Source organism: Chiloscyllium plagiosum, unplaced genomic scaffold, assembly GCF_037043375.1.
Source record: "Chiloscyllium plagiosum isolate Xiang-an unplaced genomic scaffold, Cpla_swu_hap1 HiC_scaffold_4, whole genome shotgun sequence".
NCBI lineage: Eukaryota > Metazoa > Chordata > Chondrichthyes > Orectolobiformes > Hemiscylliidae > Chiloscyllium > Chiloscyllium plagiosum.
In genome coordinates this window covers 3062672-3081444 of record NW_028270142.1, presented here as the reverse complement: position 1 = coordinate 3081444, position 18773 = coordinate 3062672, and the positions used below count along the sequence as shown (strand labels likewise).

The 18773-nt window shown below is 42.8% G+C and overlaps 1 protein-coding gene across 1 annotated transcript in view; it reads right to left on the bottom strand.

Annotated features, from left to right (window-relative positions):
- chd7 (chromodomain helicase DNA binding protein 7) overlaps nt 1–18773 on the bottom strand; it is a 352687-nt gene that overhangs the window by 184269 nt on the left and 149645 nt on the right. The window contains exon 4 of the mRNA XM_043689312.2: nt 12887–13022. Within this exon, the coding sequence (XP_043545247.2) occupies nt 12887–13022 (136 nt within the window). The remainder of the gene's footprint in view (nt 1–12886; nt 13023–18773) is intronic.

The following is an 18773-nucleotide window of genomic DNA, read 5'->3' as shown; positions in this document are numbered from 1 at the left end:
TTTTATTGCCCTTATGCAGTTTCTATCCCTCTATTCTCCTCCCATTCATATATCTATCAAGATGCACCTTAAACAGGACCTTGGTGAGGTCACACCCTGAGGACTGTGTGCAGTTTTGGTTTCCTAGTCTGAGGAAGGGTGTTCTTGCTCCTGAGGGAGTCCAGCGAGGGTTCACCAGACTGATCCCCGGGATGGCAGGACTGACAGACGAGGAAAAACTGAATCAACTGGGCTTTACTCGCTGCAATTTAGGAGAATGAGGAGGGAATCCATGGAAACATGTAGAATCCTGATGAACTAGACAGGATAGATGGGGGAAGAATGTTCCCGGTGTTGGGGAGGTGCCGAACTAGGGGTTACAGTCTAAGAATAAAGGGGTAAACCATTCAGGACTGAGATGAGGAAGAATTTCTTCACTCGGAGAGTTGTGGACCTGTGGAAGTATCTCCCACAGGAAGCTGTTGGGGCCAGTCTGTTAGATATATCCAAGAGATGGCTGGATGTGGCCCTTTTGGCTAAAGGAATAAAGGGGTATGGGAGCGGGTGGGAATGGGATACTGAGACTGCATGATCAGCCATGATCGTATTGAATGGTGGCGCAGTGCCAAATGGCCTACTCCTGCACCTATTGTCTATGTTTCCTAGTCACATCCTTGCTTGACTTGGATAAACAATCCATATTTTCATTTCTGCTCATTCAAAATCTTAAAACTATCCATCCAACAATGGAAGTATTTTCAGTGACTGCAGTAGTTTGAAGAAAATGGCTCATCACCTGTTTCTACAGGATAAGTAGGAATGGGTAATAAATGCTGTTCACACCAGCTGAACCCACATTCCAAAGCCTAACACACTTCCAAAAAGTTCAATTTCCCCCGTGCAAGTGGGCTCTTTAAAGAAAATGAACCAGGTATACAATCTGTGAATCGGTTTTTCACTCAAATTATGTATAAACAATGTGAGGTAAAACATAATCTGCTACAAACTAAGTAGGAAACAAATAGCACTATAAGTTGTCTATACATTGCTCTATGCACTTTCCCTGCACATAGCTAAGAATAACAAAGACCTGGCAAAAGCACAAGGACAGGTGTCTAATAGATTACCACCAAATCAGAGAATGGATAGAATATGGGGAAGTTATTCAGCTCACTGTTTCCATGGTGGGTCTCCCCATGAAACCTCAGCTCGACCTATTCTCCTGCTCCTTCCCCAGAGCTTTCTAAGTGTTTTTTTTCCCCAGATGATCATTCAATTGCCTTTGGAAAGCCATGGTTGAAACTGTCTCCATTACACTCCAGATGCAAATTGTATGCTATGTAAAAAGATTTTTCTTGTATCACTGCTAGTGGCTTTACCCTGCACCAATTAGAACAGTTGTTCTCTGTCCATCTGTCCTGACCCTTGTAGTTTTGAGCGCTTTGATCAAATCTCCCCTCATCATTCTCTTCTCTAAGAGAATTACTGCTTCGCCATCTATTCATATTGTCCTGAAACCTGGCTCTCAAACTTTTGTTTTTGCACACTCCCTGATGCTTTTACATCTTTCTGAAAGCTGGGATCCAAAATTGGATTTTTTTAAAAACTGTACCAGGAGATAGTAAGTTAAATCAACAGCGTGTGAGGCTGTACCAATGATTTGATAATTTGTCCAGGTGGACATGGTTATGATAACAAACTCAAAAAACTCGAAATGCAGATTAGCCTGCATCTGTAAATCTATTTTAAAAATCAGGACTGTGAAACCTGTCAGATAGGCAACTCTACCATTGGAACTGAAAAAGTAATGGGGCTGGGCTCAGGAAAAGGAAGAAACATAACATCAAATGTAGACAAACAAGGTTTGGAAAGACTGCAAAGATGAAATCTGGTGGAAATTGTCTAAACAATGAATATCATAATGAATGGCAAAGAGATACACAGGAAATGTTGGAACTAACTAACAGCCTCATCACAACCAAATGATAATTCTGAGTGCAGAACACCTTCCAATCTGCACAAAAGAATCCATATCTACAATAGCAACCAATTCTCTCCTGCATATTTCCAGCATTTATTATAGGGTCATAGAGATATATAGCAGAGAAATAGACCCTTCGGTCCAACTTGCCCATGCTGACCAGATGTCCCAACCTAATCTAGTCCCATTTGCCAGCACCCGGCCTATATACCTCCAAACCCTTCCTATTCATATACCCATCCAAATATCTTTTAAATGCTGCAATTATACCGGCCTCCACCACTTCCTCTGGCAGCTCATTCCATACATGCACCACCCTCTGTGTGAAAAGGTTGCCCCTTAGGTCTCTTTTACATCTTTTCCCTCTCACCCTAAACCAATGCCCTCTAGTTCTGGACTCCCCCACCACAGGGAAAAGACTTTGTCTATTTATCTTTTCCAAGCCCCTCATGATTTTATAAACCTCTATAAAGATCACCCCTCAGCCTCTGATGCACCAGGGAAAAAAGCCCCAGCCTATTCAACCTCTTCCTATAACTCAAATCCTCTAATCCTGGCAACATCCTTGTAAATCTTTTCTGAACCCTTTCAAGTTTCACAACACCTTTCCGATAGGAAGGAGACCGGAATTGCACGCAATATTCCAACAGTGGCCGAACCAAAGTCCTGTACAGCCGTAACATGACCTCCCAACTCCTGTACTCAATACTCTGACAAACAAAGGAAGGCATACCAAATGCCTTCTTCACTATCCTATCTATCTGCGACTCCACTTTCAAGGAGCTATGAATCCGCACTTCAAGGTCACTTTGTTCAGCAACTCCTCAGGACCTTACCATTAACTCCTGCTCTGATCTGTTTTTCCTAAATTCTTCAGCAATACCACCTAAGACATTGCCTCTATGTTTCATGAATGATACACTGTATGAAAGTAGCATTAAACTCCAAAGTCTCAAATTCTAGTGATGAAATTGTTCCAAAAATGTTCAAGGTTACAATCCACATAAACAACTGGGTGACACGGTGGCTCAGTGGTTGGCACTGCTGCTTCACAGCACCAGGGACTCTGGATCGATTCCAACCTCGGGTGACTGTCTGTGTGGAGTTTCCACATCCTCGCAGTGTCTGCGTGGGTTTTCTCCGGGTGCTCTGGTTTCCTCCCACAATCCAAAGATGTGGGGGTTAGGTGAATTGGCATGCTAAATTGCCCATAGTGTTCAGGGGTGTGTAGGTTAGGTTCATTAGTCAAGAGTAGATGTGGGACAATTGGGTTGGGGTAGGGGTAGGGGTCAGTGTGGACTTTTTAGGTGGAAGGGCTTGTTTCCACACCGTAGGGATTCTTAAAAAAACTGCATCTGCACAGTTGTTAGAAATGTAGATTTCAATGCTGTAGAACCAATACTAAACTCTAATTGTTTTTCCAGAGTTGAACATTTCTGTTGACATGCATTCAATTCACATGAAAAATAACAGATTGGTTGTTTGATACTCATGTTGCCCTCTTGTAATAACACTGCACCAACACTAACATAGCTGGCATCAACAGTTCAAATGGCTTAGCGTAATTTAGTGATGTTAAAACTGCGCAGTGTTCAATACAGCTTTCAAGTTGTCAAAGGTACACTAAGAGTCTTTTGTTCATTTCCATTTTTTGCCCTTTAAACAAATTTGTCAAAGGAGTCACTGCAATGTTGAAATTTGGAACCAACTTCTACTAGAATCCACTTATGCCATTATACTGAAAATTCTCTCATCTTGTCTTAGCCATGGGAAATTCTAAGATAGCTCTCATTCTTTTGCCTTATCCTACAGTTTGGTCCAAAAATATCACTTTTGCTCTGGCAAATTCATTTTTTATCCAAGTTTTATTATCCAAGTTACTCTTAGCAATTGACTGAACAATTTGCTCACATATTGTAAATGGGTCTCTCAGGTTTGGTTGAAAAACATTTGTGTATGCAACACAGCTGCATAATCCTTCAATGATCTTTTCAATTCATCATTGAAAAGTTGCCAATAAGTTTCAGTGTGAACAGCATGATTTAACATTTAAAAAGTCCATTTGTGGTTACAAATGCTAATATTCCTTTAGCTGCATCAATGAAACTTGCCAATAGCCTTTTTCAACCAGTTTTTGTAACAAATTGTATTTACCTAACTCTCTCAATGTAATTCTCCAATTGTGGAATTGGATATGACCCCACCTGTTACTTTAACTGGACTTTGTGATGATCTATATATAATGTTTGTGATCCCTCTGGCTTCAGTACTATCAAAATAAGGGAGCTCCAGTTACATTGACTCAATTCAATAATGTCTAGGTCCATTATAAACTAGATCTCTTTCCACATCTGACCTAACTTGTCTGGGTTGAGTATATATGGATGTTTGTCCAATGGGTGGCACATCCCCTACTTTAATACCATGCCTTATAACCTAGCCTATTTACTCAAATTGATTTAAGTATTCTGGGAGATTACATAATATTCCCATCTAACCTTTTAAATATCTCCATATTATTCAATCAGATTACTGAAGGGTTGACTTTAAAATTTTCAATTCCTGATTCATTCTCAAAAATCATTTAAATATTTTAAGTTCTCTCCCTACTTTTCTTTCACCACCATAAACAGACTTTTCTGACTGTTACAATATCTCTTTAACGTACTAACACCACATGCACAGGATGAGTCCTCCTGTTTGGAGTGACTATAAAGAGAGATTTCATTGTTCTTAAAAGTCTGAAAGAAACATAGCACATTTCCCAGGAACAATTAAGCCACAAATTTGTTTTGTATGAGGACAAGTCTTCATTTAATCATGCAACCAGAAAGACACAAGGATACCTGTACCATGGAAAAATTATGAAAATGGGATTGTTGTAAAGGAGCTGAAAATGTGTTGCTGGAAAAGCACAGCAGGTCAGGGAGCATCCAAGGAACAGGAGAATCGATGTTTCGGGCATAAGCCCTTCTTCCCCGAAACGTTCCTTGGATGCTGCCTGACCTGCTGCGCTTTTCCAGCAACACATTTTCAGCTCTGATCTCCAGCATCTGCAGCCCTCCCTTTCTCCTTGTTGTAAAGGAGTTAATTATCAATCATGGCAGGTCAATTGGCATTGTCATAACAGTTCCAGGGCTGTGGAGAAACACTGGAAAAGTGATGACCCGCAGTGTAGTTTTCAATTATCCATCATAACTGGAAACCCATCCATTCAGTCCTGTTTGCTCAGCACCATGGAGAAACCGTAAAAATGAGGATTTTGTTAAAGAATTCCATTATCCTTTTCAGATGGAAAGCCTTTGCAGTCACACTGGGGAGAGACCAATCACCTGCTGCATGTGTGGCAAAGAATTTTGTCCCTTTTTTTTTAAAAGCAGTGGGATCATATTTGTTGTTTTCAATCTGCTGGAACTGCCCCCGGAGTCCAGCAAATTTTGGAAAATTTCCCCAAGTAAAAGGGAGGGGGGCATGGCTCAGGTACAAGCAATTGGGATCAAGGAAACCCTGGAGATATAATGGGGATACAGGAGGTTACTGGAGGAGATCAGGAGGGTGTAAAGGGGCCATGAGATAGGCTTGGTTTCAGATGATTAGGGTGAATTGAAAAAGATTATTTATATTAAAGGAAAAAGAATAACGAAAGAGAGAATAGAACCTGGGGCGGCACGGTGGCTCAGTGGTTAGCACTGTTACCTCACAGCGCCAGGGACCCGGGTTCAATTCCAGCCTTGGACGACTGTGCAAACTCCAGAAAGACATTCTCCCCATGTCTGCGTGAGTTTCCTTCGGGTGCTCTGGTTTCCTCCTACAATCCAAAGCTGCACTGGTTAGGTGAACTGGCCATGCTAAATTGTCCAAAGTGTTCAGGAACGTATAAGTTACGTGCATTAATCAGGGGTAAATATAGGATAATTGGTGGAGGTGGGGGAGAATGGGCCTGGGTGGGCTACTCTTTGAAGAGTCAGTGTGGACTTGTTAGACCGAAGGGCCCTTTCCCACACTGTAGGGATTCTATGATTCTACTCGCAATAAATTATTATGGAATTGCATTTTGATTTGGTACAGTCTTGTGAAACTTGCCTTAAATAATTACCAGAAAAAGGTTTTCAGCAACAAAATTAAGTTTTAGCCTTGTTGTCTGCTCGAGTTTTGAGTTTGTTGAGCATTCTTCTTGGACAACTCCTATGCTTTGGTTAGTTTTTCTCCAAAACTTAACACATAGAACATAGAAGAATACAGCGCAGTACAGGCCCTTTAGCCCTCGATGTTGCGCCGATCCAAGCCCACCTAACCTACACTAGCCCACTATCCTCCATATGCCTATCCAATGCCCGTTTAAATGCCCATAAAGAGGGAGAGTCCACCACTGCTACTGGCAGGGCATTCCATGAACTCCCGACTCGCTGAGTAAAGAACCTACCCCTAACATCTGTCCTATACCTACCCCCCCTTAATTTAAAGCTATGCCCCCTCGTAATAGCTGACTCCATATGTGGAAAAGGTTCTCACGGTCAACACTATCTAAACCCCTAATCATCTTATACACCTCTATCAAGTCACCCCTAAACCTTCTTTTCTCCAATGAAAACAGCCCCAAGTGTCTCAGCCTTTCCTCATACGATCTTACTACCATACCAGGTAACATCCTGGTAAACCTCCTCTGCACCCATTCCAGTGCCTCCACATCCTTCCTATAGTATGGCGACCAAAACTGCACACAATACTCCAGATGCGGCCGCACCAGAGTCTTATATAACTGCAATATGACCTCAGGACTCAATTCCTCTACCAATAAAAGCCAGTACGCCATATGCCTTCTTCACAGCACTATTTACCTGGGTGGCAACTTTCAAAGATCTGTGTACATCGACACCAAGATCCCTCTGCTCATCCACACTACCAAGTAACTGACCATTAGCCCAGTACCCCATCTTTTTGTTACTCTTACCAAAGTGAATCACCTCACACTTACCTACATTGAACTCCATTTGCCACCTTTCTGACCAGTTCTGCAGCTTATCTATATCCCGCTGTAACCTGCCACATCCTTCCTCACTGTCAACAACTCCACTGACTTTCGTATCATCCGCAAACTTGCTCACCCAACCTTCTAGCCCCTCCTCTAGGTCATTTATAAAAATGACAAACAGCAATGGTCCCAAAACAGATCCTTGCGGAACACCGCTAGTAACGGCACTCCAAGATGAACCTTTACCATCAACTACTATCCTCTGTCTACTTCTAGCCAGCCAATTCCTAATCCAAACCTCCAACTCCCCCTCAATGCCATACCTCCGTATTTTTTGCAGTAGCCTACCATGGGGAACCTTATCAAACGCCTTACTAAAATCCATATATACCACATCTACCGCTTTCACCTCATCCACCTCCTTAGTCACCTTCTCAAAGAATTCAATAAGATTTGTGAGGCACGACCTGCCCTTCACAAAACCATGCTGACTATCCTTGATCACATTATTCCTATCCAGATGTTCATAAATCCCATCCCTTACAATTCTCTCTAAGACTTTGCCCACGACAGAAGTGAGACTCACTGGCCTATAGTTACTAGGGTTATCCCTACTCCCCTTCTTGAACAAGGGAACCACATTTGCTAGCCTCCAGTCTTCTGGCACTACTCCTGTAGACAACGAGGACATAAAAATCAAGGCCAATGGCTCTGCAATCTCCTCCCTTGCTTCCCAGAGAATCCTAGGATAAAAGTATAGCTTCTGAACAATTCAGAATCCCCGAGTGAAACCAACTTGATAGATTATTTTTATTATGTGCTGTTTGTTTAATGTAGTGGTTAATCTACTTTTTTAAAATGGAAGAACAAAGTTTACTACATTCAGAAGGAAAAAAGACAAACTATTTCAAATCATTCTTATATAATGGATCTTATTACAAGTATCAAAAAATATTCAACCCTATTACCCTCAACAATAACCTTACAGATACTCAAACCTCAGTCTATATTTCAATTCTCCCACTGGTGTCTTTTCATGTGAGCCTTAAATGAAACAGCTCAAATACAATTTTATGTCTTAGAGCCAGCTGTTAGCACAGCTTGCAAGAGACATGCTCATTATATCAATATCGCCTTACAGCATATGAGCTTAGTGTATAAACATTTGAGGCTCTTTAACACAGACCATGAAGCATGACATGTTGATGGAAGCATGTTACTCTATAATCATCAAATAGCTTGTCAGTCAGACACAGGTGTGCTTGTAAATATCAAATGTGTTTACATTACTGAGCAGTAATAAATATCTGCTGGATCTTTCAATACCACATTATCAACATCTAATTCCTTTGTTACAAGGCACATCAGAAGCATTGCTGCATCAGGTAAAGATATCCTGGAGGCAAAACCACATCACTAACTCCTTAACTCATACATTCAACAGCCTTGTAGGAGATCTTCCTCAAATTCCTTCAAGACTTCAGATTCTAAAGCTTTTCCCTTACTAACCTCCAAGCCGCCAAGGACATCTTTGCTTCTACCCTGACTGTTGCGGAGGCTGCTAAACTATGTTGTTGCTGGTAAAGGTCTTTTCGCTCTGAATGCCTGCTTCTCTCAAAGTAACCTTCTGGATGGTTCGGTTTTACTGGAAAAAACTTCTCTGTCACTGCATAAAACATATTCTCAATCTTTCTCTCTTTTACTGTTTTCTAAAGCACCATTCAACACAAGGAAACCTAAAGTAAATGCTTTTCCAACCAACCAGGATCATTTTCTCAAGTCACAAATTAAACTATGCCCCTTGATTCTTGTGGAGGTGCTGGTGTTGGACTGGGGTGGACAAGGTCGAGTCACACATCCGATTATAACCCAGCAGGTTTATTTGAAATCACAAGCTTTCAGAGTGTCCTTTGTCAGGTGAAGTGAAGAAAAGCACAAAGACACAGAATTAATAAACAAAGAAATCAAAAGGTCATACAAATAGCGAGTGGAGTGTTGACAGGCTGAATAGCAAGTGAAGGGACGACTATAATCCAATTAATTGAAACAGACTGATAATTCCAACAAATCAAAAGATTGTGCTGAAGACAAACTAAATGGCTGGAATAACATGATAGGCATAAGTGCCACATATCAATGGTCTAACAAAAGTAACAACTAATCTAAAACTGTACGAATGAATTAAGGTAGAGAGATAAGTTATCAAGGTGGTGTCAAAACAGGGCAGTAAGCAAAGTTTTACAGATACAGAACAGTATGGTGAGGTTACATGTAGCATGACATGAACCCAAGATCACAGTTGAGGCTGTCTTCACTGGTACGGAACTTGGCCATCAGCTTCTGCTTGGTGATTCTGTGCTTGTGTGCACGCTTGTGTGTGCGTGTATCTCGAAGGCCGCCTTGGAGAACACCGACCCAGGATTGGAGGCTGAATGTCCAGTTCCACCGAAATGCCCCCCAGCTGGGAGGTAACACTGCTGTCTGGTCATTGTTCCGTGCTCCCCATCATCTGAGCAGATCCTGTGTATATGCAAGGCTTGCCCAAAGGGGATGACATATAGCAAATGGGGTTAGATTTATTTACGATATCTGGTCGGCATGACTCTATGTCTAGGGTGGGACCTAGAGAAGTACATAGGAACTGCTCAGATGAGGAGGAACACAATGGACAACTAAAGATACTGAAAGATGCCCTCATAAGAATGGGGTACCATGCTCAACTCATCGACCAACAGTTCAGATGTGCCACAGCAATGACCTCCTCAAAAGACAGACACAGGACATAACCGATCGAGTACCCTTCATTGTCCAGTACTTCCCAGCACAGAGAAACTACACCAAGTTCTTTGCAGTCTTCAACAAATCATTGATGATGAGCATCTCGTCAAGATCATTCCTACACCCCACTTCCTGCCTTCAAGCAACAGCCAAACCTTAAAGAGACCATTGTTCACAGCAAATATCCAGCTTTCAGGACAACATCAAACACTGTCTCACAACCCTGCCATGGCAACCTCTGCAAGAAATGCCGAACTATCAACATAGAAATTACCATATGTGGGAATACCACCCACCACCTACACGGCAGATACTCATTTGACCCAGCCAATGGAGTCTCTCTCATACACTGCAGGCAAGGATGCCCAGAGAGATGGTATATTGGCAAGACCATGAAGATACTATGACAATGGATGAATGGACACAGCACAACAATCACTAGACAGCAATGTTCCCTCCCAGTTGGGAAATGTTTCAGTAGTCAAGGGCATTCAGCCTCCAATCTTCAGGTAAGCGTACTCCAAGGCAGCCTTTGAGATACATAATGCAGAATCGCCAAGCACAAACTGTAGCCAAGTTCTGTACCCATGAAGGTGGCCTCAATTGTGATCTTGGGTTCATGACTTGATACGTGTAACCTCACCACACTGTGCTGTACTTGTTAAACATTCCTTACTTGAGTTGAAAAGTGTGGTGCTGTAAAAGCGCAGCAGGTCAGGCAGCATCCGAGGAGCAGGAGAATCGACGTTTTGGGCATAAGCCCTTCTTCAGGAATGAGGCTGGTGTGCCAAGCGGGCTGAGATAAAAGGTTGGGGGTGGGCGGGGGAGAGGCACTGGCCCCTCCCCCAAATCCCCCCCCCCTTACCTTTTATCTTAGCCCGCTTGGCACACCAGCCTCATTCCTGAAGAAGGGCTTATGCCCGAAACGTTGATTCTCCTGCTCCTCGGATGCTGCCTGACCTGCTGCACTTTTCCAGCACCACACTTTTCAACTCTGGTCTCCAGCATCTGCAGTCCTCACTTTCTCCTAAACATTCCTTACTGTCCTGTTTGACACCATCACCTTGATAACTGGTTACAATCTCTCTACCTTAATTTGGACAGTTTTGGATTACCTATGACTGTGGTTAGACTCTCATACCTGTAAATGTTGTTCCAGCCATTTGGTTTGTCTCCAACACCACCTCATTTTTAATTTTTCGTAATTGTCTCTCTGCCTCATTTAATTGGATTGTCAGTCATGCCTCACTTGCTATTCAGCTATTGACACTTTACTCACACCATTTGATACTTCTGATCACCTGCAGTGACTTATTATCAGCCTGCCAACATGCCACTCACACCATTTGTATGATCATTTGATGACTCTGCTGATTAATTATGTGCCTATGCGCTTTGCTTCACTCCACTTGACGAAGAAGCAGTGCTGCGAAAGCTTGTGATTTCAAATATACCTGTTGGACGATAACCTGGTGCCCTGTGACTTCTGACCTCTCTTTGTAATCCACAATGTATAGAAATACAAATCAAACTTAAAGTTAGACATGATTTGCTCCAAAGTAAATACACAAGTTTGGATTCAAATCATAATTTTAGATGTGATATTACTTATTTCAGATAGTTAAATTGTGACAAATTTACTCAAATTCCCTTCATATGATTTTTTTTTACATAATGGAAATGGATATTGCTATCCACTATAACTACTGAACCATGCATTTTTTTTAATGTGTTTGGTTAGGAAATGATTTTAATGAATTTTCTCTAGTTCACTAAACTGTCTCTACAAAGGACAAATAATGGTTTACTATATTTGTTTACTATACATTCCTGAAGAAGGGCTTATGCCCGAAACGTCGATTCTCCTGCTCCTTGGATGCTGCCTGACCTGCTGCGCTTTTCCAGCAACACATTTTCAGCTCTGATCTCCAGCATCTGCAGCCCTCACTTTCTCCTACTATATTACTTCCAAACTTGACACGGGGCATGATTAGAGTGGTGCTGGGAAAGCACAGCAGGTCAAGCAACACCAGAGGAGCAGGAAAATCAATGTTTCGGGCAAAAACCCTTCATCAGGAATCCTGTTGACAAAAGGGGTGCTAACAAGGGACACGGACACAAGATGGCTATGGAGCCATAAGTTGGTCGCTTAACACACAAGATGGCCATTGAGCCATTTAATGGAAAAGTACAGCGAAGCAAACACAGATACTGCCCGAGACCAACAGGATACCAGCACAATTGAAACAGAACACAGATAATTAATTAGTTTAAGGCGAGTGGAGGAGAGGATATAAATCAGTAACGTCTACTGCCCGAAGTGTCAGAGTCTAGCCACCACCTTCAGTAGAAATGTTAACTACCTGAGACTAAGTGTTAATACCTTAGATTTGCAGGAATGAAAAACAATCTTCCTTCTCAGAAAGAATGATCACGACCAATTACTGCAGCAATGGACTTCTGTGTAGCTGCTGAAACTGACAATGATTCTAACATTCCTCTGAAACTGCCAATGACTCTGGAATGTTTTCTGTAAACAAACCATGCTGCGCAAACAAAGCCTCCATATCCGGACCATTATTCCATGAAATGTATAAAAAATCGTGATGTGCTCAGAGGGTGAGAGAAAGCTCACAGCTGGACATCTCTCCCCAGAGCTCTTTGTACAATAAACTCGGTCGTTGAATCCCGATTCTGACTCCGAGACTGGTGATTTTCCCCACAACAACAGACAAGCATGAAACTGTCTTTAAACAAATGAAACAATACTGGAAATACTAATATACTGCATACTTGTGGGCAGAAAACAGGCTTAACATTTCAGGTCGCTGATCTTACTTTAATTTTTTTCTGTCCATACGTGCTGCCTGACCTTTCAACGTGCAATGAACTAGTGAAATGATTATATTGACTTTAATTGCACTGATAATAGAAGTTTCATTAAAAGTTTCCAATTATTTCAACAGACTTCTGTCATAAGCAAACACAGCTCGCTGGAAAACATTTCTACCTGAACAGATTAGAAGTGAAAACAATGGCAATATAAAGATGTACACTAATCATTCCATTACAAAACACATGAAGGTCATAATACTCTATTAATTATGTATCTTATATGCATGACTCTCAATCAAAACTTTACATTTATATTTGTATAAATCAAAGGTTGCATTCACCTGCACTCCTAATTCATCCTCTTCTGGTGGAGATGGAGGTGGGGTTTTGTCCATGTCTGAATTTTCAGGGGAAGATTCATGTTTCCTTTTGCCTTTTTTCTTTCCAACAGTTGATTCCGGGGTACTTTTCTTGTTACTACAAAACATGAACATTTATTAGTATACAGGAGGCCAAAAACCAAAACCATTCCTATTCAAAATCCAAAAGAATCCATTAACTCTTTTTGAGACTGTTTTCTCACCCAAAATAAGAGCACAACGAACAGGCAAAATTAGAATCCTGTACATTACAGTTTCAAATTTAATCGTACTTAATTTAACACAATTCTCAAATAAATTAGATCACTCACTATAGATATATTCCACCAATTCATCAAATTCATAGCAAGACCACTCAACAACCAATCTACATTGAGTTTCTTTAAACATATCTGAGCTGTTCAATGGCTGATATATACCAACTTGTCTTTCCCCACTCCACACCTTCCATGGTCCCTCTACAGTCAACTAACCTGCATAGTTATATACTTTGACAAAATGAAGTTGGCTGGCACCATGGTTGAGGAAAAGGTGGGCATGATGAAAGCAGTGAAGAAGGTGTCAGCCAAGAGCAGCAGGAGGAGAACGTCAAAGTCAAAAAGTTACTTCATGAATATCTAGAAAAAAACGATGAAGCAGGTTCACCTCGATACGGACACCTCCTCCAAGATCATGCATATCATGTACTCATTCATCTATGATATTTCTGAGTGATCGCGGGAGAGGCTTCCCACCTGGCCGATTACAAGTGCAGCACTACCTGCTCCTGTGAGATCCAGGCCACCGTGCACCTGCTGCTGCGTGGGGAGCTGGCCAAGTACACCAGCTCCAAGTGAAACATCATACTGGAGTGAAATAATATCCATGGATTTGCACTAAGTTAGTTATCATTGCTGAGCAATGAACAGAACACCCCAAAAACCAAAGGATCCTATTTAAAATTCCAGGTGTCTGACCGAGCTGGTTTAATAATTTTAGCCTTTATTGACTGGAAGAAGAAACTGCCATTGACCTAGCTATTCAAAAGCTCCTGCTGCAAAAACATGCATGGGTGTGGACAGGCAACTTAACATCATTGGGCTATTTACCAGCTTCATGGCTCATTACCTAAGGCCAACCATTTGTGCAAAGTACAAAACAGTAAGCCAGTGACTCAAGCGAAATCTCTAGGAATAGGGGTTCAAATCCCATCATGGCAATTGGTGGAACTTGAATTCAATTAATAAATAAAGGAGTTAAAAGTTAGTCTGCTGCAAGCACAAAACCCTTTGCTGATTGCGATTATGACAAAAACCCATCTGGTCCTTCTTTGGGGAAGGATATCTGCTGTCCTTACCCGCTGCTCTACTGACTTCGGACCCTCAAAGTGGTTAATTCTTAAAGGTCTTTTGAGATGGCCTCACAAGCTAAGTGGTTATACCAAATCATTATGAAATTTGAAGAAATGAATGAAACCAGATGGACCACCTGACAATGACCCAGGCAAGGAAATGACGGCATCAAACTCCGCCCAATTGGCCTAGCAAACTATTCCTGGGCTTTTCATTGTCAGTTTTTACAGCATAGAAAGAGACTCTTTGGCTCATGTCTGCACTGGTCATCAAACATTCATCCATTTTAATCCCATATCCAGCACTTAACCCACAGCCTTATATACTACTGTGCTTAAAGAGCTCACCTATTGAGCTCTGATTGTATTGAAATGGTGGAGTAGGCTTGAGGGGCTGAATGACCTACTGCTCTTCCTATTGGCTTAGTTCTTAAATGTCTCTACCATCATTTCAGGTAATGAGTTCTATATTATCTATAACTCTCTGGGTGAAAAAAATATTCCCCTCAAATCCCCTCTAAACCTGCCCTTTACCTTAAAACTGTGCCCTTTGGCAGTGATCTGTCACCTAAGGGGAAAGGTTTCTCCCCGTCTCTCCTGTCGATGTCCCTCAGAACTGTGTACACCTCAACCATGTCCCCTTTTAGCCTTCTCTGCTCGAGGTAGAACAGGCCCAGCTTATCTAGCCTCTCTTCATAGCATAAGCAGTTCAGCCTGGACAACATCCTGTTGGGGGAAGAAAGAACTGCAAATGTTGTAAATCAGAAAATGCTGGAAAAGCTCAGGTCTGGCAGCAGCTGAGAGAAATCAGTTAATGTTTTGGGTCAAGTGACCCTTCCTCAGAACTGATGGTAGTTAGGGTCATTCGATCAAAGACATCAGCTGATTTCTCTCCACAGATGTTGCCAGATCTACTGAGCTTTTCCAGTAATTTCAGTTTTTGTAACATCCTGTTGAATCTCTTCACTGTCTCTCATGCAATTATATCTTTCTATAGTGCAGTGACCAGTACTACACACTGCACTACTCCAATTGTACTCTAACTAACATTATATACAGCTACATCACAACCTCCAGAATGTGTAATTATAATGCCTTGACTGATTGACTGTCCCATCCCGCCAACAAGGAAAAGCCACCAGAGCTGGCAGTGACATACAATTGTTATGAAGTTATAGGTGTTCTGTACCTTTAAGAGAGTGAAAACTGGCAAGGACTCAAGAAAATTTACAGCCCAGGAACAGGTTCTTCAGCCTTCCAAGCTTGGGTCGATCCAAATGTACTGTCGAAACCTGACGCCCTATTCCTAAGCATCTTATCCCTCTGCTCCCTACCTACTCATGCATCTGTCCAGACGCTTCTTAAATGAATCTACCATGCCTGCCTCCACCACCTCTGCTGGCAACGCGTTCCAGGCACCTACCACCCTGTGTGTAAAGTACTTGCAATGTTTATCTCCCTTAAACTTTTCACCTCTCACCATGAAAGCGTGACCACATTATTGAATCCCTCACCCTGGGAAAAATCTTATCTGTATCTACGTTGTCTATACCCTTCGTAATTTTGTAGACCTCAATCAGGACCCCTTCAATCTCCTTTTTCCTAATGAAAACAAACCTAACCTATTCAACCTCTCTTCATAGCTAGCACCTCCCATACCAGGCAACATCCTCATAAACCTTCTATGCACCCTCTCCAAAGCGTCCACATCCTTTTGGAAATGTGGCGACCAGAACTGTACACAGTATTCTAAATGCAACCGAACCAATGTCTTGTACAATTTTAACATGACCTCCCAGTTCTTATATTCAATACCCCGTCTGATGAAGGCAAGCATACTATATGCCTTCCTGACCACTCAATCCACCTGTGCAGCAACCTTCAGGGTACAAGTGATCTGAACTCCCACATCTCTCTGCCCATCAACTTTTCCCAAGGCGCTTCGGTTTACTGTATAATTCACTCTAGAATTGGACTTGCCAAAATGCATCACCTCACATTTGCCTAGATTGAACCCCATCTGCCATGTCTCTGCCCAATTCTCCAGTCTATCTATATTCTCCTGTATTCTTTGACAGTACCCTACGCTTTCTGCGACTCCACCGATCTTTGTGTCATCTGCAAACTTGATCATACCAACATTGCCCTCTCCCATTGATGTATATTACAAACAACAGTGGCCCCAGCACTGATCCCTGTGGAACACGACTGGTCACATTTCTCCATTTCGAGAAACTCCCTTCAACTACTACTGCCTCCTGTTGCTCAACCAGTTCTTTATTCACCGAGCTAGAGCACCCTGCACACCTTATGACTTCACTTTCTCCATTAGTTTACCATGGGGTACCTTATCAAATGCCTTACTAAAGTCCATGCATATGACATCTACAGTCCATCCTTCATCTATCAACTTGGTCACTTCCACAAAGTACTCAAGTTGGTACGGCATGATCTCCCCCGCACAAAACCATGTTGCCTGTCACTGATTATTGTTATTTAAGAACTTACCTCGACGCCAACGGTCTTTTCGCATCAGAGAGTGGCGGGAGCTGGGCGGAAGTGAAGGCAGAGCGCAAAGCTGGTCGGGAAGGTAAGTGATTGTTATTCGAGTGGGTGTGTTCTAGACCCCAGGTCCTACAAAGTAGGGCCTCCCTCCCTCCCTCCTCCTCTAACCTAAATTAAAAGTCCACAGACTTACCCCAAAAAGAGGGTCCAAGGAAGTTCCTGTGGATTGAAGAGGGAGGCTTTAGCTCAGGAGTCTTTGACAAGAAGGTTGAGTGAAGTGATTACGCCACAGTTGAAGAGGGTGAAGACATGACTGCCAAGCTGGTTCAGTGTGCTACGTGCTTGATGTGGGAGGTCAACGACTCTGGTGTGTCTGGCTCGTATAAGTGTGGAAAGTGTGTGCACGTTCAGCTACTGACAGAGCCTATCGCAGCACTGATGAAAGAACTCGAGGACCTTAGGCTCATCCGAGAGAACGAGATCTTTCTGGACAAGATCTTCAGCGAGGTTATTACACCAATCGTACCAGAAGAAAGCAGACGATCAGGAAGGCAGAGAGGAGACAGGTGCAAGAGACCCCCAGGGGAAGTACCTGTCAGGAACAAGTTGAAGCTTTTGGAAACAGTAGAGACAGATGACACTGCCAGTCCGCGAGGCGGCCAGGTCTGTCAATCAAAGGTGGGCGTGGAGACAGAGCGGAAGAGTCAGAAATCGCACAGAGCCGTGGTAATAGGGGACTCCATAGTGAGAGGAACTGACCGGGGTTTTTGTGGCAGCAGATGGGACTTAAGGATGGTGCATTGCCTTCCTGGTGCCAGGGTTAAAGACATCACAGACAGAGTGCAGGAAATCCTCAAGGACGAAGGTGAAGAGCCAGAGGTGGTGGTACATGTCGACACAAACGAAGAAGAGGAGGAACATACTACAGCGGGACTTCGGAGAACTAGGAAGAAGGCTGAAAAGCAGGACGTCCAAGGTGGTTATCTCCGGTTTGCCTCCAGTTCCTCGGGCTGGTCAGCCAGAAACAGGGAGATAACGGACTTGAATGTGTGGCTGGGGAACTGGTGCAGGAAGCAAGGATTTAAATTCTTGGACCACTGGGGTATGTTTTGTGGTAAGCATAAATTCTACAAGAGAGACGGTTTGCACCTTAATAGGTTGGGGACCAACATTCTGGCAGGCAGGTTTGCTACTGCAACACAACTATGTTTAAACGAAGTAGCAGGGGGGAGGGGACAAACTGGATGTTTAAGAAGGAAATTGGAGGGAAAGTGAGAACAAGGGACGTCAAGAAAGACAACTGTATCAATGAGGCAGAAAACTCAAAGGGATCATGTTGTAAGGTGGAGTGAAAAAGGAGTTGATGGGAAGGGTGAGAGCAGAAACAAATTAAAAATACTATACATGAATGCACGAAGCATTAGAAATAAGATGGATGAGCTTGAGGCTCTTTTGGAAATTGGCAGATACGATATTGTGGGGATAACGGAGACATGGCTTCAAATGGACAGGGCCTGGGAAATGAATATTCAAGGGTACACGTGCTATCGTAAGGACAGACTGATGGGCAGAGGGGGTGGGGTGGCCAGGTTGGTAAGGGATGATATTCAGTCCCTTCCATTGGGGGGACCGAAAATCAGGGGAGGTAGAGTCAGTGTGGATAGAGCTGAGAAATACTAAGGGTAAAAAGAGCCTCTTGGGAGTTATCTACAGGCCCCAAAACAGTAGTCTGGCTGGTCGGATGTAAGTTGAATCAGGAGCTGAAATGGGCCTGTCGCAAAGATGTTACTACAGTTGTTATGGGAGATTTCAACATGCAGGTAGACTGGGAGAATCAGGATGGTATTGGACCTCAAGAAAGAGACTTTGTGGAGTGCCTCAGAGATGGATTCTTAGAACAGCTGGTGCTGGGGCCGACCACGGACAAGGCAATTCTGGATCTGGTATTGTGCAACGAACCAGAATTGATCAGGGACCTCAAAGTGAAGGAGCCATTGGGAAGTAGTGACCATA